Source organism: Pieris brassicae, chromosome 8, assembly GCF_905147105.1.
Source record: "Pieris brassicae chromosome 8, ilPieBrab1.1, whole genome shotgun sequence".
Taxonomy (NCBI): domain Eukaryota; kingdom Metazoa; phylum Arthropoda; class Insecta; order Lepidoptera; family Pieridae; genus Pieris; species Pieris brassicae.
This window is the reverse complement of record NC_059672.1, coordinates 14,941,825-14,967,278: the sequence shown is the minus strand read 5'-3', so window position 1 is coordinate 14,967,278 and position 25,454 is coordinate 14,941,825. Positions and strand designations below refer to the sequence as shown.

Sequence of the window (25,454 nt, the reverse complement as noted above, 5' to 3'; positions counted from 1 at the left end):
GTTGCTTGGGTATTTCCTCACGCAACTTTATTATTTGTCCTGCATTGAAAGTCCCCGTAATATTCGGTCCGGAAATTTGTATTGGGGACCCAACTTGTCCCGAGCGGGAGTCCATAACGCACAACACTACGCAAATAAGTGATGTCTATTGTTTTATGTTTTTTTTTTTATTATATCATGTTTGGCCTGTACCTGCCTTTATTTATTTATTTATTCTTTGCAAGGAAAATGTAACGCGTTATTACTATTTATTGAATACCTCACGTATGTAAAAAGAATTGTTTTAAAATATGATGCCGTGAAATAGTGTTGATTACGATTTATGTAATGCTAGAGACATAAAATATATTTAAATATATATATATATATATATATATATAATTATTGTTTTAAGTCTATAATCCGGCGCATTTGTATATTCGCCTCATACAGTCTCGAAAATTTAAAAGATTACAAAATTAGAATTAGAAATTAGAAAAAAATTAAAAGACCACAATCAAAAACAAACGATCGCCTTTTCATACAGTTAGCTACTACAATAGGTACTATGATATTCGTATTTTCGTGGTATGGATAGTTGGACGTCACCCAACACCTTCAATAAGACAAAGTACAAATATCTATTACCTAACAACCTACTTGCGTTACCCCATTTAGTTTTCGAAAGACCTCCCAGTCGGCATAATACATCTTTATTGAAACATAAAAGTGAATTAATTTATTGTTCAACAATACGCTCTATGACAATATAACACTTAAAACAATAATAAATGTTATACGGTTCGGCGTAGTTGTGAGACTGTAATTCTAGTCTCAATTTAGATAAAGATTATAATATTATTACTGTGGTACTAAGATAAAACAGTTTATTGAGGGAAGTTTGTAGAAAAGTCACTGTGGAAACTTACATTTCTCAGATAGTTATTGAGTGTGCAAGTGTTTACATCCATTGACGAGTTTTCCAAGATGAAGGATTTCATTTGCCCTAAAGTAAGTATAAAAAACACAAACAAATTGGTTGTAATTGAGGTCAAATGAAAAATAAAATCACAATTTCGACTACAAAGTTTGCATTTTTGATATATTTAGTTTAGTTTAGTTTTAATGTTACAAAAAATGTGTCAGATTTTCTTGTGCGCAACCCCGGGCAAGGGTAAAAAAAAATAAAAGAGTTTTTTCTCAATACACGAAAACGGTAAAATAGGACTTATGAATTAATACTTTTGTAGTATTTTATATAAATCTAATAAAATAAATGAATGTTGGTAAATTAAAGAACATGAAAATAAAAATATATTATTTCTATTAATTTTCCAAGCTAAGTTATATAACGGTGACCTTTTTTTCTTAATTGACATTACGTAATTAAGTATCGATAAACTGAAGATTGCTAGAGACTAAAAAAGTAGCGTATTAAAATCTGTAGTGTATTAAAATCATAGTAAACCTATTTTTACCTACTGAATTAAAGAATGATAATCCAGTGTTGTAATTCGTTATAAGTTGCCTATTTCTTGGAGCATTAACAGTAAATGGAATGATCCTTCTAGGGCTTGAGACAAAATCACTTTTCTACAGGCTTGACCCACTAACGCTAAACGACTATGAATGGGAATGACATTGGCTAACGCTTTGTCATATTATTATTATACAAATTCGTTTGGCGTTAGAGGGTGACGACTGTCGAAAAGTCATTATGTCTGAAGCACCTGGGCTCGACACGTGATAATTCTTAGCACTTTGACATGCTGGTTTTATCATGACGTTTACCAGTATCATAAGGGCTAGCGCGCACGGGTTACTTTTGTCGCCGTGACTGTTCCCTCACTCATAACAAGTCTGTGGAGGTTATGTATAGAGATGCGCGCATTTTACGACGTGACAACTGGGTGACACTTATGTACGTTCGGTCTTAATAGCAGTGCGTGCACGAGTGACAAAGAACATGGGAAGAGATAAGTAAAATTATATATAGCAATGTTTGGGGTAACTTGTAACAATAAGAAAAAACTGAAGCTGGTAAGTGTATTTTGTTTACTACTAGGTACTTAAATTACATACAATTATTACATAGCTAAAACAATAGTTTACTTTTTAAGTCATCACTCTGAGGCATTAGATGTCCCTACACTATTGACCCTTGTATATATTATTTAATAAAATCGTAAGATTTTTACGTTGTTACTTTTACGTTTTTAGAAGGATTAGGTTAAATTTTAAGAAACGTCCCTCTTTCAATGCACTATAATTAAAATCATCACTAAATTGAATGCCATCTCTGCCAAAATATTGTAAAATGCAACATGTTTAAACTCTAATATCAGCAAAATCGAGACTGACGTCAAGGGGCCTGTGCAAAATTCAGTGCATTTAACCATACGTCACGCCCTCGTGTGTCGGTAATTGTACAATGTTTTATAGTAGCTAATGATTTTCTTGCTTATCGTCTCAAAATGCAACTCGACAAGCCAAATGCCATATCTGCTACCAGGCAAAATGCCATTTTTCCCATTTTCATCATTAGCCAAAGTACTATCTTATGGTATATTTAATTCATTTTACTGCATTCTTTTGCCTATGCCAGAATTCTGAAATACCCTGGAGTCGCTTGCTGCTACATACGCAACAACTTCTATGTATACAAATTATATAACCTGCATCTGCATCTACCCACGAAATGTTTGCCACCAGTTGCTCCAATTATGTGTGAAAAAATTTGCCGGTGGTTAAAATGATAACAATAATGATCCAATCTTATTCAGTCTTCGCAAGCATGTACAGTGGATGTAACTGTTGCCGATTGCAAGATATCTGTAACAAATAAATTTCTATATTAATATCGCTTTGGTTAGCCCACGATCTAGACGAAACGAAGTTTGATTATATTTTCAAAATTCAAAGAGTAAACGATATAATTGAATGAAATCTGACAAACTACAAGACACAGGTAGAAAATATACCTTTGTCTAGTGGTCAAAATATGATCAAGCTTAGTTGGAGGAGTATGGAGCGCACTCGGGGTACACTCCTTTTATATATGTTTTACTCATAAAGGTAAACATACATACCTACCTAAAAACTTAACTTTTAACTATAGACTACTACTTACTACTTACTACTAACTAATTTTTATTTCGACATTAGATCATTGTTTTTATACTACTGAAACATTAATTTTCAGGTAAAGTTGTACAATAAAAGCCGACCAAATTCAAGAGCTTATTTTTCACGTGAGCTACGCCAACAATAATCCATAAAGTCTGGCTCAAAAAAGAAAAAAGTACAAACATTTTGACCAACTTGTATTCCTTGTCCCAAGGACATGGACACTCAATAATCTTCAGGAGGACATTGATGAAGAAGAGAGTAAGGATACTCATGAAGAGGAACCACAGCGAAGCCAATATTCCACAAAGATAAATGCGAAAACAACACCTTACGAAGAAAAGCTTACAAGTTTATTGAGGCTATGAATAATTGTAAGCAAAAGCAATTGTAATGACAATGACATGTTAAAGCATTTTTCCCTATGCTGAATAAAGTAGAACTATAGATCAACATTTTCTTTTTTTCAAGACGTTAAGAGACAAAACTCCCACAGCACCCAACGAAATTATTCTTCTATGCATAGTCCATCTACAAGTTACGTAGGAAGTCCTCAAAAGTCACAAATCGGTATATAAAAATTTGTTGTATTGCCCATACTGGGAATATTAGATTAAATGATCTTGATATAAAATATGTTAAATTACATCGGGTTCTTACGATAGGAACATATCTCATTAAAAATTAATCAATCGTAAAATTACTTTATGTACTTAAGTTTTCTTTACATTTTCGCCAATCCTCTGCACCAATTTCTAAAAAGGCTTCTTCTGTTAATAATTGTATAACTCTTACAGGACTATTTACATTTTTATCAGCAGCTTTTTGCTTCATTATATCGCAAACCATTTGTATATAATTCAATATCCAATGATAAGGTGGGTCTTAAAACTTCATGACCGTGCCATTTTAATACTTTATCTTTCTCATATAAGGTCGCAGACATGTTTTGTTTCACTACTTCAAGTAGTTGACATTTACGTCAAACAACATCATAATGTCAATCATTTGCACGGAGCCATTATTTTATATCAGCGATACGATTGGCTTGTGTGAGCATTTTGTTCTTACCTAAGAATGATAACTAGCATTATCCATAACAACTAAATTGGAATTAGCTGCCCGGTCACCCATTTTGTAAAATTGTCTATATTCATACCGTGGTTGTAGACAGCAGATACACTTGTCGAACTGTACACCAGACAACAATCTGGTACAAAGCGATTTATTTAACCCACCACGCGGATAACCCAGCGTTTATCCCCATGGTGGATCATTGTAAGTGGATTTCTTGACATTTTTACAAATACAACAAACTTTAACAAGAAAATCACAAGATCACAGCAGTGGTTGCCATATAAAAATCTAATTTTTTATTTTTGTTTTATTTTTATATGCCGATAGATAGACCTATAGCTACAAACATTTAGCCGATTTCAGCACCACAATCTAAGGATTGGTTTTTATTAGGAGGTAAGCTTCCTAATAAAAACCCTATTACTTTTTAAAGCCTCAGCCTCGAGTATTCAATGGTATATTTCAGAGTATGCAACTGACTATAATAAAGATTCCCAAGTTTATGACATTTGCCAGGAACACAGTAATAACACAGGAAATATTCTAATTGATCCTTGGTTTTAAATTGAATTAAAATAAAAATCATCTAAAATTAACCAATATTTTTTTACTTACCTTACAGTTACAGCAAATCTTTCGTGAGCTGGCAGAGACTTGCTCTTATTTTTGTATGTTAATGATAATGATAATGTCCAAAACTGCGAAGTAAATCATAAAAATTTTCTTGAAGTTTATAGAACATAGTGTAGAACTTTCGACGTAGTAGCCTGTAACTTCAAAAGGAGTTAACCCAGTATTAGACAACGAGCGTCTCTTCGAAATACAAATCTGCAAATGATGCTTCGATTTTAAAAAAGTTATATCACCCTTCGTGAGCGCACCCTACTTTGTGAAACATGACGTGACAATGACTTAAACTTTAATGAAACGATGACAAAAGTAACTCGTGCGAGATTAGCCTTAGAAACATGACGTGACAATGACCAAAACTTTAATGTAACAATGACAAAAATAAATCGTGCGAGATTAGCCTTAGACACACGACGTGACAATGACCAAAACTTTAATGTAACGGTGACAAAAGTAACCCTTGCGCGCTTTGCCTTAGAAACATGACGTGACAATGACCAAAACTTTAATGCAACGATGACAAAAGTAGCCAGTGCGCGCTCGGCCTTAGAAACATTACCGTGTGATAATGACAAAAAATTTAATCTAACGGTGACAAAAGTAACCCGTACGCGCTTAGCCTAGAGCAACTAAAAATCCATTGGTTTTTGACAGCTGGGATTAGAACGCGTTGAAAGTTGAAACCTCTAGCCCAAAACTTCTCTATAATATATTTAAATATTTAGGTCAAATTAAGTGACCCTGGCCTCTTTTTTGACTAATTTTGTAAAGCGCAAATACGAAAATACTGGTTGTTTCAACTTCTTATTTAAATTAAACATTTGTATTAATTAAATAAGTGAATTGTTAGGTACTCAAACATAAATAATGCATGTTATACGGTTATAGGTTGATGACTGACCGTGCTAAAATGATAAAATTAGCACGAGTATGAACAAAGTTAATTATAACTGTTTCTAAGACTCATTCTGCACTTCGTTACGTCGTAATGTATGAAGTGTTTTTCATATAAAAAAAAACATGCTTGATTGACTTATTGAAGTAACTTATATAGTAAACGTAAGGCAAATTTATCACTTTTAGCCATATCTTTATTACTTAAAATGACGTTATTTAAAACGCGTAGGTAAGTTCAGAAGCCGTTTTAAATGTGTTTTCTACTGTATTTATTAAAAATGTATTATATATCTTAACTTTTATGGTCTAAGCGAAAGTATAAATATCTAGAAAATTAAACTTTTACCTAAGTTAAAGATACCTAAACTAAAATTATTTAATAGTAGCATAAAGGAATGGATTACTAATTTTCCATAGATAATTTTGTTAAATGTTAAAACCGCCTTTTATCTACATTTTCTTTACATTTCCTTTATTTGTTTGAGGAAAACTTTGCAGTAGGTACCTCTTGTTCTATGTTTACTAATATTTATTAAATTTCAAAACATAGTCATAAAGTTTACAATGAGATTAAAATGGAATGTCTCAAATACACTTGAGAATAATCATTCAAATCCTGGGTGTAACATGGCACGCCAATATGAGATGTACCTATTTGGTTGTACCTATTTCTCTAGTAAACATGGTAGATATTTAACTGCAGTATGAACCTGCGCGGAGGCACGTCAACCACACCCACGTCTCGCGAGCGAAGCAATCGTTTCACAATGTCTTATTACCGAACACATTGGTCCATATTTTAAACTAAAATACATACAGTTTCTTACTTTTTTTAAACAAATTCAAAGGTGTTTGAATATTTTCTTTACTTCTCTTTCTCTCCTCTATTGTAATTTATAGACACACGGAAACGTCAAGGTCTTAACGTACCTTGTAGGTACATACCGAACGTATTTCACAATTTACTGAAGTTATATATATATATATATCTTATTAATATGCAAACTTAATTTATTATGCAGCTCATTCAACTAAGTATTAACATTGCACGTTTTTCTGCATTTGTCGTGTTCATAACAATATTTATTTTCCTTGAACTTCGCATAGTACAGCAACTTGTCCGACACGTGCTAAATAATGATAACTTAATAACTTTGTAAATGTTTATAACAAGATAGTAAAGGTCTCTTATAGTATTAAAAGAAGCATGTATCGCCATGCGTTGCGTGATATTTACTGCATTTTATTCATTCTGGTTTCACAAGTATGAGTAAAGTTGCGCCGGAATATGTTGTGTTATTTTGAAGCGCAGCATTGCGTGAAGGGCGTCACGTGGCGCGGCAAGTACATGAGCGGTCGGGGGCCGGGTGTGACGTCATTCGACACGCGGGGGGCGCGGCGAGGAGGGCCGAGGGTGTGGTGCACATGCGCCAGCCGCTTCAAGGTGACCCTCGACTAGCAAAGTTGCTTCTTAGCACTCGCGCTCACGTCGTCGGTTCCTTTCACTTATTAACGACACCTTCACGGTCTAGACGAACCGGTATTCGCCCAAACGGATATCATAATTTTTCTGTACCCTGTGGAATTTATGCCATCATCCTGTGGACTCCAACGCTTCTCGTTCATCACCTTTTATCTCAGTCCGCGAGACTGACAAGACGAATCGATATGCGTCAAGCACGAGACGTCGTAAGTACACAAAGTTCAATATTTGCTTGAAATTTTCCAAAGATTTTTTATGATTTTCTAGTTTTTCTATGACATGATAGGGCATGGAGTTGACATATTATATAATTATATATACCTAGTTATAGTAGGATTCATGTTAATCAATATAAATTTAGCATTCCATTGCAAGTACCTTCTTGTTTTAGAATTTTATAAAATAATGTTTTCGAAAAAGCCTCACACTAGTACCTAATAACTATATATTTTTCCTGTAACAATATCGTGTTTGATATAAAAGCGTATATCTGATGAATTCTTGAACTTAAATATTTTCGATAAAAAAGTGAGATAAACTTTTATAAAAAAATTACTTTCGTAGGATTCACAGAAGGTCAATGTTAAGGAAGGTCAAACGAAGGCATTGTTGATTTCATGACATGACATCTACAACCTTACGCAATTATCCTTTGAGTTTCGTGTTTTTTTTTTGTTTATTAAGGATAAATATAGTATCAGAATATCAAATAAAAGATACAAAATAATTTTCTTTTCTCCAGGAAGTTCGTAATATAAAACGTAGACCTTTAAAACTGGATTTTAATGTCATTAAGTAAACCAGAAGGATATGTCATGAGAAAATGTGTGCTAAGCTAGATATTCTTTATAATTTAGCAATAATAATTCTCGCAAAATACAAATTTTAAAAGAGGCATATCAGGGTATCTGCGTTTGTGTTAAACTACTAACCAACCAGTTATAACTGATTTTACCGGCGATTATTAAAATGCTAACATTTTATATTGACAATCGCGACGAATACTCATGATCTAGTTATCAACCAAACTTGCTAATCTGTACGTAAAATAACAACGTAATCGTGGCGAATATATTTAAATTGATGCGTCATTAAAGATTTTTGTATTGTCACTGAATGGAAAGTTTTATAAGAATTTAATATAATTAAAGTCACCATAAAATTGCTATCACTGATAAGAGCGATGCGGTACTTTATCCGAATGCTACACTATGAAGTGCTAGTATAAGACAGTCTAGGTAGTTTTTATAGATAAAATACTGAATAATATAGGTGATAAAAAGTTTTATGGTCAAATGATTTTTCTGCTATTTTATAACTTTTCGGTTTACAACATAGTAAGAGGATTTTCGATCATATTATTATAGTAAATATTTTATAATACATATATTGTATAACCAATCAGCACAGTTGAAGATTATAATGTTTACCTAGATAAAACAGTCTTCTAATTGCGACATTCATCTTAGTTCTCCTTAGTAGTTTTATTATAAATTTAAAAAACGGAAAAAAGAGGACTATCAAATTCATAAATAACAGTATAACTAAAACATTATCTGCGACGCTAATCAATCCGTAGCCGTTAGACATTACGATAAAGTATTGATTGACGTCATAATTTCACATTATTGCTTTATACCTATTTAGACAAAATATATATCCGCTTGTGAAGTGGATCACAAACTGTCACGAGACAAATAAAAATAAACATACGACATGCGACTATCATAAGAGCTGCCAAGTGTGAGCTTCTCTGACGATAAACAACGTCGAAAATAAATAACTGTGAATGTTCTGTATAACTCTATATGAGTCCTGCACTTCGATTGGGTTCCCTTTGGAGTAGAGGCTCTTGGGCCATAGGACTCAAGTAAAGATTTAAGCTTGCGCCTGGTAGATAGTAGCAGTGACCCCATAGCTTTCCTGGCTCAACGAATAAATATCGGAATACAGCGAGGAAATGTTGCCAGTGTTAAAGGTACACTGCCACATTGACCAAACTTTATAAATTTGTTTTAAAATTATACATTAATTTTTAATTATTTTTGTTATTACTGTGTTGGTTAAGAATACTAGTATATTAATGTACAATAACAACGTTATAATTGAACAATTGTGATTTATGTAAATTATGATTTTAAAAAATTCATAAAACTTTCCGATCTATTGGTAGCAGCTTGTCAAACTACTAATATACTTCAACATAATTTAAGAATAATGTGAGGTATATGTGTATATACAATTTAATATAACAATCACAATAGTTTTCCTTCATATATTTGCCTTATAAATATATATATGATAATTTTAGCAGTGTAAATATATATGAATTTGAAAATTGAAAATTAATTTTGCGAAAGTAATCAACCTTTCTCCCTTTCAATAAAAATTGTATGTATAAGCTAAACTATTTTGATAACAATTTCTAATATGTATTCTAGAAATAAATAAATATATTTCTGTTACACATATAATATATTATATGTGTAAGGTAAACCGCCTTTGTATGATATGTCTTAATTCCGCATTCAAAACTGGTTTCCCTGTATTAATATAGCTCTACCAGATTTTTTCCCTTATGGGTGCTTTTCGGAAAACCCACACCACAAATGCATAAAACTTTTAATTTTAACGACGTTACAAAAATTATCATTGATATGAAAATTATTATACAGGTCAAAGGTGGGTCATTGTCACTTTTTTGACACAAAAACAATTAAAACTAACTAAAACTATCTTATCAGTCTAGTTGTATTTATATCTCAATATAATAATTCAGAAAAATATTCAGTAAAACACAATCACTAACTTCAGAGCAACATTTAATACATCACTGTAGCTTCCTTTTTAACTTCTCTCAAAGGTCGATAACATATCCAGTCTATTAATATACGAAAATAATACAAAGCGACAGAAGAATGCTTACAACCGACATAGCAAACACGCAGCATCGAACCTATCGAAAATGAACATATAGGTATTGCATTTTCACAACTCTAATAGTGGTAGTTTAGGTAGTTCGTGATAAACATCATTAAGACCGCGAACTCACACATGGTTAATTACCGGTCATGTCCACGCAGACAAATGCAGGTCTTGCAAATATAGAGACACCTTCAACTCGGGGAATTTATCTGACGTCACAACCGAGCCCACGCTTCGTCCAATCGGAGCCAAATGTAAGAAGGCGCGTCGGAGAGGGAATGATAAATATTTCAAAGGGCTTTTGCATACATTTTATTAAAGTGATAGTTCATCTATCGTGAAATTATCAACAATTTTATTCATCTTAGCTGAAATTTGTATTAGAATAACATTTCGATGGGAAACGCTAGCTGCGCTATTCTATCACATAAAATATTTGCACACGTGAGGGAGACAACATCAGTTTGTTATCATGAATGAAAAAGAATGCGTCAGTTTGTTCAACGTACAATCGAGGTACAGACGGCGGCCAGAGCACGTCATAGCACATTCGATTGCCGTACTTCACTTCATTTTACCTTGCTACTAAAGCAAGTCGTGCGTTCGCTTAGCGCGTGTGTAATTATTTAAAAAAAAATGGGTATGGCTATAAACCACCTACCTCAGGTGAGTCCCTTGTTGACATTATTATTAAACCGAGTTGTAGTCGCCGGATTTAGTCGAGTCCAGTTCTTTGTAAGAAATTGGCGAATTTCATATTGGAAAGCAATTCTATAGCAGTAATGACAGTAGTACGGTAATAGTGTTGTAATGACCGCTTTGACCTTGTGAAACTTGTTCGCGATAAAATGGACGGATAGCTTGCCGTCACTGGCCACTATTCGTACATAGAAAAAATTACATTAAATATGTGTAAAAATATTCAAACGTCGCGGTTAATTTTTTATCGACTTACGAAAATTACTCATTCTATATCGCCATGTACACAGATTATTAAAAACAACTAGTCATCGCAAATTGTAATCTCTTGCCAAGCCTCTTTCCTCGTTATAACATGCCTCCCGGTAACTATAGAGTAGGTAGGGATTAACATACCGGTAAATCCAGTTAAATGACTGGTTAAATAATCATAATTTATATTACTTTTTAAGTTTGACTATGTACGTTTAGGTTAACGTGCAGTAGCAAGTATATATGTTTTTAAATAGAATTAAAAAAAGAATCAAGCTTATGTGACCTCGAAATATAAGCCTCGACATTAATATGTCGAAACTATGATTGCTTAATGTATTGAGTATAATAAATAATGTTATAATTATTTTAAGTCTGACGAAACACAATATTTAATGGTTTTATGCCACTGGCATCTAATATTATTTATAATAATTAGTCACTAATTAAAGTAATCTGAATAAATATGTTACTAATAGATAGTCTTTATTTACTTTTGATTGCGTTTTTAGATTCGCGAAGAATGCGAAGTATTTCACATGTCGGACAAGCAGATCAGGGAGATAATGAGCAGACTCCACAACGACCTGCTCAAAGGTCTCGCAAAAGACACTCACGCAAACTCAATCGTCAAATGCTGGATCACATACATTCAAGATTTACCTAATGGAAAAGGTTACTAATTAATTATACAAAATATTTAGTTCTCAATTTCCTTTTGCATGCATAATTTATAAAATTTACATATCCTAAATGTTTTTTGTTATAGAACGTGGTAAATTTTTGGCGTTAGATTTGGGAGGAACGAATTTTAGAGTTCTCATAATAAATCTTGGGGAAAATCATTTTGATATGAAGTCGAAAATTTACGCCATACCAACTCATATTATGACGGGAACGGGAGTTGCACTTTTTGACCATATTGCCGAATGTTTAGCCAATTTTATGAAGGTTAGTACTATAGCATGTTTTAACCAGTGACACGGCTGTTCAAATTTTGATATATTGATTCTTTAGCTACATTGTGATAGCGTATCATTGTAAATTTTTGCAGGAAATTCGACAATGATTGATTACCGTAAGATTAAAATTTAATTACTTATTTTTAGGAAAATGACGTTTACAAAGAACGTTTAGCCCTTGGTTTCACGTTCAGTTTCCCGCTAAGACAACTGGGCTTAACTAAAGGATTGCTACAACGTTGGACCAAAGGTTTCTCGTGTTCTGGAGTTGTTGGAGAAGACGTTGTACAAGGCCTTAAGGATGCTATCGCTAGACGAGGGGTAAGCTATCAATAACGTATATAACTGGCAATCCAAAAGTTTCAAATAACATTCAAGAGCTAAGCATATTGCGAAACACTCAGAAAAAAAATTGGCCTGACTTTATTGAAGATAGGAAAGAGGGAAAAACTCTGGAGTTTGTTTTTTTATTAATGTTAATCATACATGACCAAAATTCTTTGAAACGAAGAAGAGAAAATAGAAGAGAAACTAAACTATTTTTTCGGTTTACAAGAGAAAATAGTATCGGTGTTAGAAATTCAAAATAGTAAGGCATACGATTTTACAGGACCTAAAGTTGTCTGTGATGGGCATCCTTAATGATGCAACGGGGACTCTTATGTCATGTGCATTTAAGAACCCCAATTGCCGAATAGGAATCATAATTGGTGAGTTGACGATGATATACGCTCTCTAATAGCGTAAGGCATGACGAGAGAGCCAGTGGAGGCTTTCAATAATTATTTTTCACAAAATTCTTATATGAAAACTTTAAAACTGTAAAACGTCTAAAACTGCATGCGGAATCTTTTCATCTTTTGCACGTTAAGATATTTTTTATTATAAACGATGGTCTAAATAATTTACGTTACAATATTTTGGGTAATTATTGGGTCAAGATTGAAAGCCTCTCAGTATCATCATCAACCACGGGTTTAAACATAGGAACCACTTGGGATTCAGGACTGGAACGTAACAGCATGTTTCTCATTGTAGGATGTACAGATTGATATATGCGCTATTCTCAATGACACCACGGGTACATTGATGTCTTGCGCGTGGAAAAACCACAACTGCAAAATAGGACTTATTGTTGGTAGGTTTGTTTACCTTATTTATAGAGGTTTTGTTGACTGAAATTAATATACTAATGTCTTGTATAACGTTATAGTAACTAACGTTGCGTTCATTACCACTTCTAACTACATTATTCATTCATTTAACCTTTCACATTTAACATACTCTCAACAATTTGTAAGGTCCGCTTAAATACTTTCATACTTTTCATGGTCGAATTACAGAATGTTTCATGTACAAATTTATATGTCCTAGAATATGAAATATTAATAATCAAAATAAACACAGGTACGGGTAGTAACGCATGTTACGTGGAGAAGACTGAAAATTGTGAAATATTCGATGGCGAACCAGGAAAACCTGAGCTTCTTATTAATACAGAATGGGGAGCCTTTGGTGATGACGGTACATTGGACTTTGTCAGAACGGAGTTTGACAGAGAAGTCGACACTAAGTCTATCAACCCTGGAAAACAGATGTGAGTGAAACTGTTGTTTTTTGAATTTTTATAATGAAAAAGTCGAAGAGAATTTATCGTATACTCGATTATTATGGATAGGACTTTAATGTATTACGGTTAAGGACGCGACGCAAACACTCCAATGCAGTTTCATTTTTAAATAAATTAATTCATCATTTAACATCTTACGTTTCCTTGAATTTTTACATTTTAAATACATAAAACGTTTACGTAAGCTTCTCAATTGAATAAGCTATATTTATACCAATTGAATATCAGATTTCATGTGTTATCCTAAGAAAAATATATCATTAAAACTTGATCCATATAAGGCATAGAGTATCATATAATCCAGAATTGATTGTCAGCGATACTACAATCAACGGAGTTGAGTCACACATTGAGTCATTGCATAACAGATAAAGTACTATGCTTTCTTAATAATATCACAGATTAGGCATAGACATTTCCGGATCTTCAACAGAAATCTTTCTTCTATAAGTGAAGACGTAGTCGGCTAAGCCGAAAAGCTGCTTACTAAACAGTATTATTTAAAATTGATATTAATGTAAAAAAACGCGCGACAATTACGTTATGATACGTGATGGAGTTTCAGTTTATACAACATTTTGTTTCTAATTCCATATATATATTTCACCATAGATAAGTAAGTATATGTAAAGTAATGTTATTATTATTAAATACAAAGCTGAAATTGTGTTTTTAACAAGATTACGACATATAATAAATTACAAATGTATAATACGTTCGGAACTGCTTGGAAATATGTTGACAATATTATCATATTGTTTCAGTGAGTCAAAAGAAACATGGATAAGGAAAACTAGGTTCTGCCCCGATATAAAATCAATAATTGATTATTATTATCTATTAGTACATTTTTAGTATACGGATATTTTTTTAATGTAAAGTTAATGTAGGCACATTTATTATTCCGAGGTTACATTAATTACATATTCATCAAAAAAAATTGCAAAACGTATTACTCAAATAAAGGAAAAAACTTTATGTAAAAATTCAAAGAACCTTAGAAAATATTATATACAAAAAATACGACGGGATATTGTTACTTTGTGTAAAAGTATTTCTGTACATTTTAGATCTAATATGTTGGAAATCATAGAGCAAATTTAAAAATGCATTATACACATGCCCTAACTCGTCTTTGGAGATTTTCCTTAGAATCATTCCTTGGTCGAAATGTACCGTAAGTCCCCCGTGTCATAAACGATATTAGATTTTGACATACGGTAATGATTTTTCGCGCCAAGCGACCCAAGGGACACGCAAAATGGGAAATATTTTGTTTCTGCTGAGGTGTGTCTTTGTGTGAACTATATTATTTAATACTATTTACAGTCAAGAGAAGATGATATCAGGCATGTATATGGGAGAGTTGGTGCGTCTTGCCCTCGTAAAATACACACGTATGGGACTGTTATTCGGTGGTCGTGGATCTGATCTGCTCTTCCAAAGAGGAAGTTTCTACACTAAGTACGTATCAGAGATTGAATCGGACAAACCTGGTGATTTCTCAAGCTGTATGGATGTACTCGAAGAACTTGGTGAGTTGCTTTGTCCATATTTTAGCCTTTACGCGTAAAAGCATTATATTATCACCTTACGTAATAATCTGTAAGAAAACAAACGAGGAGACTATCAATCTCTAGTAGAACCTGTTTTACTGCTAACGAATTATTTTTTATAAACTGTTATACAACAAATATCTCTCGTAACACGTATGTCTATGTGTTTAATCTTGACGTATACCGGTTAAGTGTTGATTACTCTAGGATAGTGAATATCTAAGGGCATTAGGGTTAATAGTTATAGTTCACTGTTATCAGAAGTTGTAAACAAACAGTATGAGGTTGTCAATATAACTTTACTCGTGATGAATGGTTACGTAAGCGTCCAAATGTCTCACGCATTTTCTTAAGGCCCCATGCCAGCACGAATTCCTGTGTCAGTTTCTCGGGGTGGATTGCGGTACGCAATGGAGAGCTGGAGCGCTGAGGCGCGCCGGCCCGTAATAACAATTGGTTATGTAAAACATTAAATTAATGTAATTTTATCAATTTTTTTTTCTAAATTACTTGGCCTGCGATAAAATATATCGTGTAAATTTCAAAATCATGTTCTATATACATTTTCGTCGTAAAATAAATTCAACGTGTCAAAAATTGGCTATGTTTGGATTTTTTTCTATAGAGCGAAGTTCGTCGTGTATCGATCTTTCAAAATGGATACATAAACTACTCAACTCCACCATATATTTTTACCATTCGCCATTCCTTGAAGTATCAAGGAACTATGACAAAAAATTGAAAGAAACAATGTACTTTTTTGGAGTTGTGCGATCGTATAGGCCCTTATACTAAGATTTGTGTTAACTTAAATACTGATTAGCGCTAAGTTAATGATAAATTAGAATTACGTCAGTTTGCGATAACAATGTGACGCATATTTTGACGTTAATTTGGCACCAGATGCTGTTTGTACACTATATAATAAATATTAAGACGACGTTTTTGCAATGGATCTTTTGGTAATTTGAGATGAGGCTACGTGAATTACATAAATTTATAATTACGAAAGAAATTACTTAGTATATGTTTATTAATATGCATATTATTGTTTATAATTTTCTATACACACCACAAATGTTTGACACTGGATATTGATAAAACTGATAAGAAACATAGTTTATCTGGGTGACGAGAAAAAATTTAAATTTCTTAACTCCATATTCCAGGCTTGTCACACGCAACGGAAGCGGATATGGCGAGCGTACGACACGTATGCGAGTGTGTGTCACGTCGAGCGGCGCATCTTGTTTCTGCCGGGATTGCCACTCTACTGAATAAGATGAACGAGCCCCGAGTGACAGTAGGAATCGATGGCTCTGTGTACAGATTCCACCCCCATTTCCATACACTTATGTGCGAGAAGATCGCCCAACTCGTCCGACCTGGCATACAAGTGAGTTATCCTTTAATTACCATTTTTGTAAGATGCACTATCAATTCTACAATAATTGTTACCGTCTTTTTGTAACATTTGGCTATGGTTTACCTACAATTTTATTAAGTTAAAACGATTCGATTCTCATACATTCCTCCTTCGCGTATAATTTATTATCTTTGGTATCCTTATCAGTTATCACTGTAATTTGATTTGCCAGTAAAAATATAACTCCATTAGCTCTCGAATCATATTGATTAATGCGCAGATTACTTTTTCGGGTTGCATAATAAAAATGTCATTAAAATCATTCAATCGTTCAAATCATTGAACGGGCCAAGAAATATAAAAAGATTATACAACAGTCAACAACGTAGTTAAGAATGTTTGAAACCAACCATGAAACATACTATATTTTTTTGTAAGGTCCTAGAGATCTCGATTATTCGCGATATATTTTTGTGGTAAAAAGGTTATTTACGGTACAAATAAAGAGATTTAAATAGATTTATTGGGCCACCCATTTCGTGGTGACGTCAAACAATAGTTTGTTGTAACTAAAGTGATAATAGTACCGTGGACTTCAAGCCCTCTATCAAAACGAGATAGTGGTCGAGCCCCCGTGTCAATGTCGAAATGTTCAATAGATAAAATTGTTTTAAAACAAAAAAATTAATATCACTTGCGTAAAAATTGTTTATTCATTAAATAATTTTTGTTATTGGAAAATACGTTAACATTATCGTTGAGCGTCATATTGTGGTCATTGGCAGTCAGTGACAATTACAAATTAAGGCAAAACTCGGAGAATGAAACATTTTCCTGTAAATGTGGATTGAATTTATAAGAAATATATGTATTCAAGTATTATTTATAAAACAAATATTAAGTAATATTTCAACTGTCCCGCACCACTTTGTAGAACTCAGTGTAATGGCGGAAAAATAACCTTATAAATTCAGATACAGAGAAATAATCATATGTTTTAAAATTATAAAGGCTCACGTAGACACTTAATGAAAATATTGGTTTCGCTAACTTTTAATACAAAGAAACCTGTTTTAAAATATCAACAACCTTGTCGCACGATAAATGTCTATTGGAATATAATAATGTTACAGACATAAAGCCTTGACCTTAATTAAATTAAGAACTTGATAGGTGTGCTTTTTTTAAAACAATGACGTGTTAAAATTGGGTAAAGCAACCTATGAGCCTGCTCAATTTATACCTAAAAGCAGTAATCAAAAAATACCTAACTATCATTTCATAAATATAGGCAAAATGTCTTCTTTTTTCTAATGTCTTATCGATAAATCAGAGTTTTGGAAACCGGAATTAATAGTTAGATAAATACATAATAAATTACAAAAAAATACTTTAATAAGATGACAAGAATTATTTTATATTGACACGATTAAAATCCTTATCACTTAATTCATTTCGGTCACAAAATACTTCATAGGCTTGTTATCAGAGTACCCACGTATTTAAATTCAATTTCTGCGTCTAGCTTAAATCATTATATATGTCACCGTAACATTGTAAATACCGTTAGATTGTAATCTGTCTCGCGAGATTGTGAACTGTCGGAAGATTGTGAACCTTAACGAATTACAACCTAACGGTATTTACAATTTTATGGTGACACATATATACTTCGTTTGACTCAAACTTTGATTATTATTGAAACAGTAATACTAATTCGTTGTTTTTTGATTTTCAGTTCGACCTAATGCTGTCGGAAGATGGCAGTGGTCGCGGGGCAGCTTTAGTAGCAGCAGTTGCTTGCCGGCAACAACTAAGCTACGCGTAAACTTAGAATAATCCTACCACGCGGTGCTATGCTCAGTGATCGCACACAAAGAATTTATACAACAAACATCCTGCAATATTCGGTAATAGTGAAATTATCCAGTGACTTTTGGAAACCAGTTTAAAGACTTGTTGTTTTGATGTACGTGCGATTACTTTTTCAGCAGCCATTTTCCGCGTCTCGAGTGGTATAGACTGTGGTGGTCATAATTTAGTATTAGTTTAGCGATATTAAATTAGCGCTGTGTGCTTGGACTGGCAGTCTTACGCATCGCTCTCTGTTGGATAGGAAATTGTAGTTATCGTGATATTTATATGCCTTAGGTGGAATTGGCTCTGATCCAAAGTACTTTTGATTTAAATGTAGACGTCAGCTGATAACTACGGCATTCCTATTTAAACCAAGTTAAGAATTGAATGGCACTAAAATCCAATATGTCAATTGTTAATAGAACACTTAAAATGTCACTTGTACTTACGATTTTAGAATAGTCTAGTCAGTTTAACGAATACTTAATATTGTACCAAAATTTTTCATCGTTACAAGACTGATATTTAACGGAACCTGCTATATTGGCCTTAGTGTCATTTAACGGAAAGCGCAATCTGCATTTGTCAGTGTCACCCTCAAGACAGTGAGCACGCAGTTAAAGTGACTTTATCTTATTTAAAAATGTAGTTAATTATGAGTGATGGTCTTGTAATATAAGAGTCTACTTTTATACAGATTTTATGATAGAAACAAAACACTACGAAAATTATTTTTAAAAGTTGTTTACATTTCTTGCAATGGATGAAAATTTGAAACTAATTTATTATGGCATTACTATGTTCGAATGTAGCAATACATGTGAATCTCAGAAATCATGCTAATCACATCAGATATGATGTTGTAATTATCATTCCATTGCCTGATTATTTTATTCATTAATAACACATGAATAACTATTATAAATTGATGAAGATATTATTTTAAGTGTGTCGTTATTATATTTGATTGATTTAGTAAAATAGTTTTATGATTCGAATTCGATTAGCGTAGTGAAACGATATTTTCAACAATTCTGAATAATTGTGTTTCGATATTTTACTGTGATAGAACTAGGAATTAATGTTTAAATTGTTTGCTGTTTTGGTTTCTGACTATTTTAAAATATAGTATATATGTGTTGCAGTCGAAAGGAAAAAAGGCCGGCCCTAAAACCCGGAAATAAAAAAAATATTCAAGCACAGATAGGAAGTTTATTGGCAGCAATTTGATTTATTCAAATATTAAATCAACATTGTTTGTAATTAAATCCATTTATGATTCAGTTGACATTAGATTTTTCACACCATTTAATAGTTCCTAGTTAAAAATAGGTGCATTTTGTATTAGTGTTGTATTTTTGTTGCATATAACAATATAGGTGTTGAAAGCATTCGTTCCTTTGCCCAAATATGCTTAGGAGAAAATGTATTATGTAAGACCAATTATAGTTACTAGTATTAATTATATGACATCCATTTATGATAATTTATTTATAATACGCATCTATAGTGGATTTCTAAGAGGCCCAAATAAAGTACAAACTGTAAATCTTTCAATATTTTGTGCACAAGTTTTAATTAATTCCCACAGATATTGTTTTGCTCAACATGTCATTGCGTATAAGGTTCAAAGAGTTTGTATACTTTCTGCAAAGCTACATTCCAAAGGTATTGAAACATCTATAAAATGGCTTAAAATGTTTTTAAAGCAGAAGTACACATATCACATAAATTGTTTAACAAGACCATTATGTATTATTAAACAATAAAGTTTTAGTAAATAAAGCTGGTCTTTATAATACATCAATGTTGTGTATATATAAATTCAATTTTGTAACCAAATTATTTAGGAAGAATATTGTTTTCTGTAACTAACCTCAATGAAACCATTCTAGAAAATAATCATTTTAATATAGCTAGCTCAATGTATCAACGAGCTGCAGAATGTTACTTATTTGGAAAATAAATTTTTTAAAACAGTTTTGTTGTTTTATACAATAAAATATACAAAAAAAAAGTTTTTATCACTTTATTGTCACAATACACAGATGACTGAGCACTAAAATACAAAGTGAATCTTAACCTACAGTTAGTGCATAATATACTGCTGAAATTGTATACATTTTTGGTCGTATAAGTCTCTTCCACAGTAAAATATAACTAAAGCATAATACATTATTTGCTCACATTGGTTGAAGTAACGGCAAATGATAGAAAAAAAACCTAGCATTTTTCATAACTGGTTACCTACTTGCTTTATTTTATAAGGAACAAAATATAAAACTACTTAATGACTAATGTTCACTTAGAAGGACAATATAAACAAAGGAGGGTTCATTATGAGATTGTTTTAAAACATGTCACTCAATGTTATTTAAACATGTTTTTGTGACAAAGAGAGCACTAGAAATATCTTATATAATTCAGCTGAGTCAAATTACTTTTGAGACGTGAATTTTACACCATGACTCTAAATACAATATCTGGAATTATGAAAATAATACATAATAATATTATTGACATAAAACTTAGTGTTACAACTTACAAGTCAAGATTATATTCCATGGTTTTGTCAACATCTTAATCTATATCTATCTTTGTCACACACCTGAAGAGTAGTGTTCTACATGCTTTGATTTTAGTTTATCTGTGTAATCTATAGCTCGAACAGAGGATAAAATTATACTCATTCGCACTACGCACTCATTAATAGGCGAAAGATGAAGTTTATGATGAAGCTATATTATATTCATCATCCCTTTTATATTAAGATGGCAAAAACTAGTCATTAATAATTAATCATAAAGATTTTTTTTAAGATTTTAAAACTACACTTGACAAGAGTATAAAGTTGGCTAAAGCCAACACCCCTCAATTGTTGGGAAGTAGGCCAAGTAGGATAAGTAAAAAAAAAGCAATGGAATAGACTTTCTGAGAGAAACAATTCTATTAAATTATTTTGGTTTTGTTAAAAATAAATGTGAAGTAGCTCAGGTGTAAAATTCGATTGAGTATATAACTTAATTGAATTTAAAATTCTTTCCAATTGACTAATTTTGAAATTACTATACATCACATAAAGTTATTAATGTTAAAAGTAAAATATACATTATTCTTACTACAATCACAAATAAGTATTTAAAGGATTATCAATTTCAATTTCCCCACATGCTCTTAAGACTTATGAGACTCAATCCATGCTAGCAATATCCAAACTTAGTTGGTATACAAAAACTTATTCATATTAAATAGTGTCATATTAACAATTTTTCACATGTCAAAGACCTAGACAAATCTTGGATGTAACAGGTAACATTCACTAAAACAGTATTAAAATCTATAATTAGAGAGTTGTGTAAGATTATAGAATCCCTCACATTTAGTGAAACTAAAAAATATTCTACACACCTATTACACATATCCATTCCATTTTAAGACAGTCTTTTATAGTACATTCCAATACAAAATAGAAATTAATTATTGTATTAAACTCGGCAAGCACAATCTGATGGAGTCCTAGGTGGACGTTTCGGTGCAGATATTCTTTTTGCAGTTCCAGTACCATACTGTATACCAGATCCTATTCTCTCTGGGTCTAATTCACCAGTCTCTATTTTGGCAAGAATTGTTTTGGAGCATTTCAGAAAAGCTTCCTCTACATTCTCTCCAGTTTTAGCACTTGTTTCGAGGAACATTAGCTCTGTAAAAACAATTTTAGATTAAACAGCTTCATTTATTAAAAATGAGTTTACTACAAAGAAAATTGACATTATTAATATTGGAATTAATTTAACAGATATAAAACTGTCAAAATAGAACCACACAAAAAAACTAATTACTTTGCATACTGAAAAAATTACATATTAAACTAAGACTTTATCTATATTAAGAAAGACTGATCTATGAAATTTGCAAGTCAGATTGACAAAGGTTCATGCTAAGTGTATCTTCTATCCATAAATAATATTTTTTCACTTACCATTGTCTTGTGCAAACTGGCTAGCCTCTGAAAATGTGACTTCTCTAGATTCTTCTAAATCTTTTTTATTACCCACCAATAATATCACTATGTTAGGACTTGCTAAGGTGCGGGCATCTCTTAGCCAATTTGCAAGAGCATTATAAGAATCACGAGATGTTATATCATATACAAGTAGAGCCCCTGCTGCTCCTCTATAATATGACCGTGTTACAGATCTAAACCTTTCCTGGCCAGCTGTGTCCCATATTTGAAGTTTGGTAGATTTTCCACCAATATTAACAATTTTAGAACCAAACTCTACGCCAATAGTGTGGCACCTATCTTCTTTAACTGAAACAAAACCATATATTAAAAAAAACAAAGCTTTGGTTGATCTTAGCCAGAAAAATGTATTCACTTCTACAATATGTACCTATATCTAGAACATATTTTTTACACATTACTCACATTTGTTGCCGATAAAATTGTTAAGAAGACTAGATTTTCCTGTTCCAGCACTTCCAATCACAAGGAACTTGAATAAGTATTCTGAAATATAAAAACTAAAAATCTAGTGACGAATTTAAGTATTGTATATAAGATATAGTTGTAATAATTAATATCGTCAATTTCAAATCATACCGTGAACATTTAACATACCATAGGATTCCGTCATCTCAAAAACAAACTCTTCTGCGCTTTATTGCAGCTTAATTAAATAGCACTGAACGAATGCTTCTTAGCTATATTTAAAAAAAATATATACCAATAAATTTATGATCTACGTAACATAATATACAATTTTATAATTATATTTTGAAAGACAATCAACAAAAATATTCAAAAGATAGACATTTCACATTTTACATTTGACTAATGCTATCAGCTATGGTTACTTCGAAATTAGAATAGATTGAACAAGTTGAGTAATTTCATTTTGTGTACATAACATAGTCCTGTCTCTATTATGCCTAGCGTAAGAACTAAGAAGTAAGAACTACACTATGTTGCCATATTAAAGTTATAAATTACTTGAAAAAACATAACCACCTTCCAAATGCATTAAAATGTATTTACTAAAAATATTTCAAAGATCCTATTGGGCAATATTTTTGGAGTGGTTGAAATTACTCATGGCTTTCGGATTTTTAGAAATTGGTTAAAAAGATGTCAGTGGAAAGAGAACCATTTTAAATAAAGATAACTAAATAATATAGGTGGCAAAAAAGAATATATTTTAGGTAATTTAATAATGGAAACGCAAATGGCAACTCTGAAAAATGTTTTTTATTTATTTATCAGGTTAACTCCCAGTAATTATGTTGCTTTGTAACAGTATTTAGCTTATATACAAACATTAAAATTAGGCCATACGCGGATGAATAATTTGTTACGTGATTTTTCCCTCAATTCTAAGTCATTGACTGAAAATACGATACAGAAAATAATTTTAGTAAACAACATATTTACGATGACTGACTGATTATTTCATCACTCAGAATGTTGAGTTTTACTTTACGTTTACGTAAGAGAAAATACTAACGCCGTTTTGCTAAGATATTGCGTTAAGGGGCTCCTTGTCGGGCGATTTTTTCACGAAAATGTATGTTTGTAATAATCGAAAATACTGCAATATTTCTCAACCATATTATTTCTGTCTCGCTTTAAGGCATAAGTGCGTCCCTTTTTCAGGAAAACTTCCTTCGTTCCAGTAGCGCTATGTTAGTTTGTGTTTGTTTCGGTTTATTTTGGTTTTAACGACTAGCAAAGCCATATATGTAGACTGTGTAAAAACAAAATAATGAGCCATACACTGTTACATAAATTTTGCAGAGATATACATTTTTCAGCCATGTGCTGAATTATTATTATTTTTTATTTTTGGGATTTAGTCGGAAATTATGTAGTCACGTATTTTATTAAAAGTGTAGCCGAACTATGTCCCTTTAGTCAAATATTCAACTGTTGCAGGATATTGTAATACGATACATTTTTAAACGTTCTACTGCTACACCTTCTTAAACTATAACAGCGCAAAACACAAAATTAAAGAGAGAAAAAGAAAAATATCACTACTCCCTAAATATTCCCAATGAAGTAAAACATTATAATAATAAGATTTCAATTAAATCGTATGTTTTATAGTAATTCATAATTATTCAGTAAAAATATATCTTTCAATATCTTTGTTTTTTTTACATAATATTGAAATATATTTAAAGTGAATGAGGAGATTAATTTTTCTCGGGAAGTATACAACAAATTTAAACAATTTTATGTATATTTAACAAAATAGTCGATGACAATAAAACATTTATACATAAAAATTACCTGTGAAATGAACCAACGTCAATAACGCTTTATTATTATCTCAGGCTGTTATTATATCAGAAAATAACTCTAAGCACTATGCCGTCATTTCCAAGCGGTATAGGTGAGTACGTGAGTGAATGGAATTTCTCAGGTTCAAATGAGGAATTACGACTAATTATTAATGTACGCCTTCGTTACAATGTATAGATGTTTAAAAATAAAATTTCGAAAAACCTAGTTCCATACTAATGTGTTAGTGCCGTATGGGGTAAAGTACTTCGGAAAAGAGTGACTTTAATGAATAATTTAAGAAAAACAAAAATGAACGTTCTTTGTTAATTGAGCGCAATGACATATCTGCCTGTGGACATTACTATTTAATATCGTTGAATCGCAGAAAGAAAGGCAATAAGTTATTTAGATGAAACTTATGTCAACAAAAAATCGTGGCAAGGTACATGTGGTGCTATTGAAAATATTTCATCTGGAAAAAGATCCATAATTGTACAAGCAGGGTCGGAGAAAGGTCCTGCGCCGAACACATTATTAGTATTTAGCACTAAATCAAAAATGGCTGATTATCACCATGATATGAATGCTGCCAACTTCAATAAGTGGTTAGAAGAAAAGCTCCTATACAATTTAAATGAGCCAAGTGTAATTGTTATGGACAACGCCAGTTACCATTCCGTTATAGTAAATAAAGCCCCTACGACATAGAATCGCAAACATAAGAAAAGA

At 32.1% G+C, this 25,454-nt stretch overlaps 2 protein-coding genes and 1 long non-coding RNA gene across 6 annotated transcripts; 2 read left to right on the top strand and 1 right to left on the bottom strand.

Moving 5' to 3' along the window:
- The first annotated feature begins 688 nt into the window (after positions 1-688).
- LOC123712986 (hexokinase type 2) lies at positions 689-20,419 on the top strand. Of its 4 annotated transcripts, none has more exons than XM_045666432.1 (9): positions 689-990; positions 11,581-11,743; positions 11,838-12,019; positions 12,178-12,351; positions 13,069-13,168; positions 13,438-13,627; positions 14,990-15,195; positions 16,386-16,612; positions 18,321-20,419. In XM_045666432.1, exons 1-9 carry the CDS (start codon positions 967-969, stop codon positions 18,408-18,410), a joined length of 1,356 nt encoding a protein of 451 aa, XP_045522388.1. In that variant the 5' UTR covers positions 689-966; the 3' UTR covers positions 18,411-20,419. The 4 variants fall into 4 exon arrangements, with proteins under 4 accessions (XP_045522388.1, XP_045522385.1, XP_045522384.1 ...); XM_045666429.1 differs by lacking the exons at positions 689-990; positions 13,069-13,168 and adding exons at positions 7,143-7,398; positions 12,641-12,740; XM_045666428.1 differs by lacking the exon at positions 689-990 and adding an exon at positions 7,147-7,398.
- LOC123712988 lies at positions 1,000-4,778 on the top strand. The gene is made up of 2 exons (XR_006754146.1): positions 1,000-2,019; positions 3,182-4,778. It is a non-coding gene; the product is annotated as an uncharacterized LOC123712988 (long non-coding RNA).
- Positions 20,420-20,454: 35 nt separating the features above from the next.
- On the bottom strand, positions 20,455-23,382 carry LOC123712987 (ras-related protein Rab-4B). Its single transcript, XM_045666433.1, has 4 exons — positions 23,061-23,382; positions 22,869-22,949; positions 22,419-22,751; positions 20,455-22,139 (listed from the first exon to the last, which is right to left on the bottom strand). Exons 1-4 carry the CDS (start codon positions 23,074-23,076, stop codon positions 21,925-21,927), a joined length of 645 nt encoding a protein of 214 aa, XP_045522389.1. The 5' UTR covers positions 23,077-23,382; the 3' UTR covers positions 20,455-21,924.
- Positions 23,383-25,454: the final 2,072 nt, after the last annotated feature.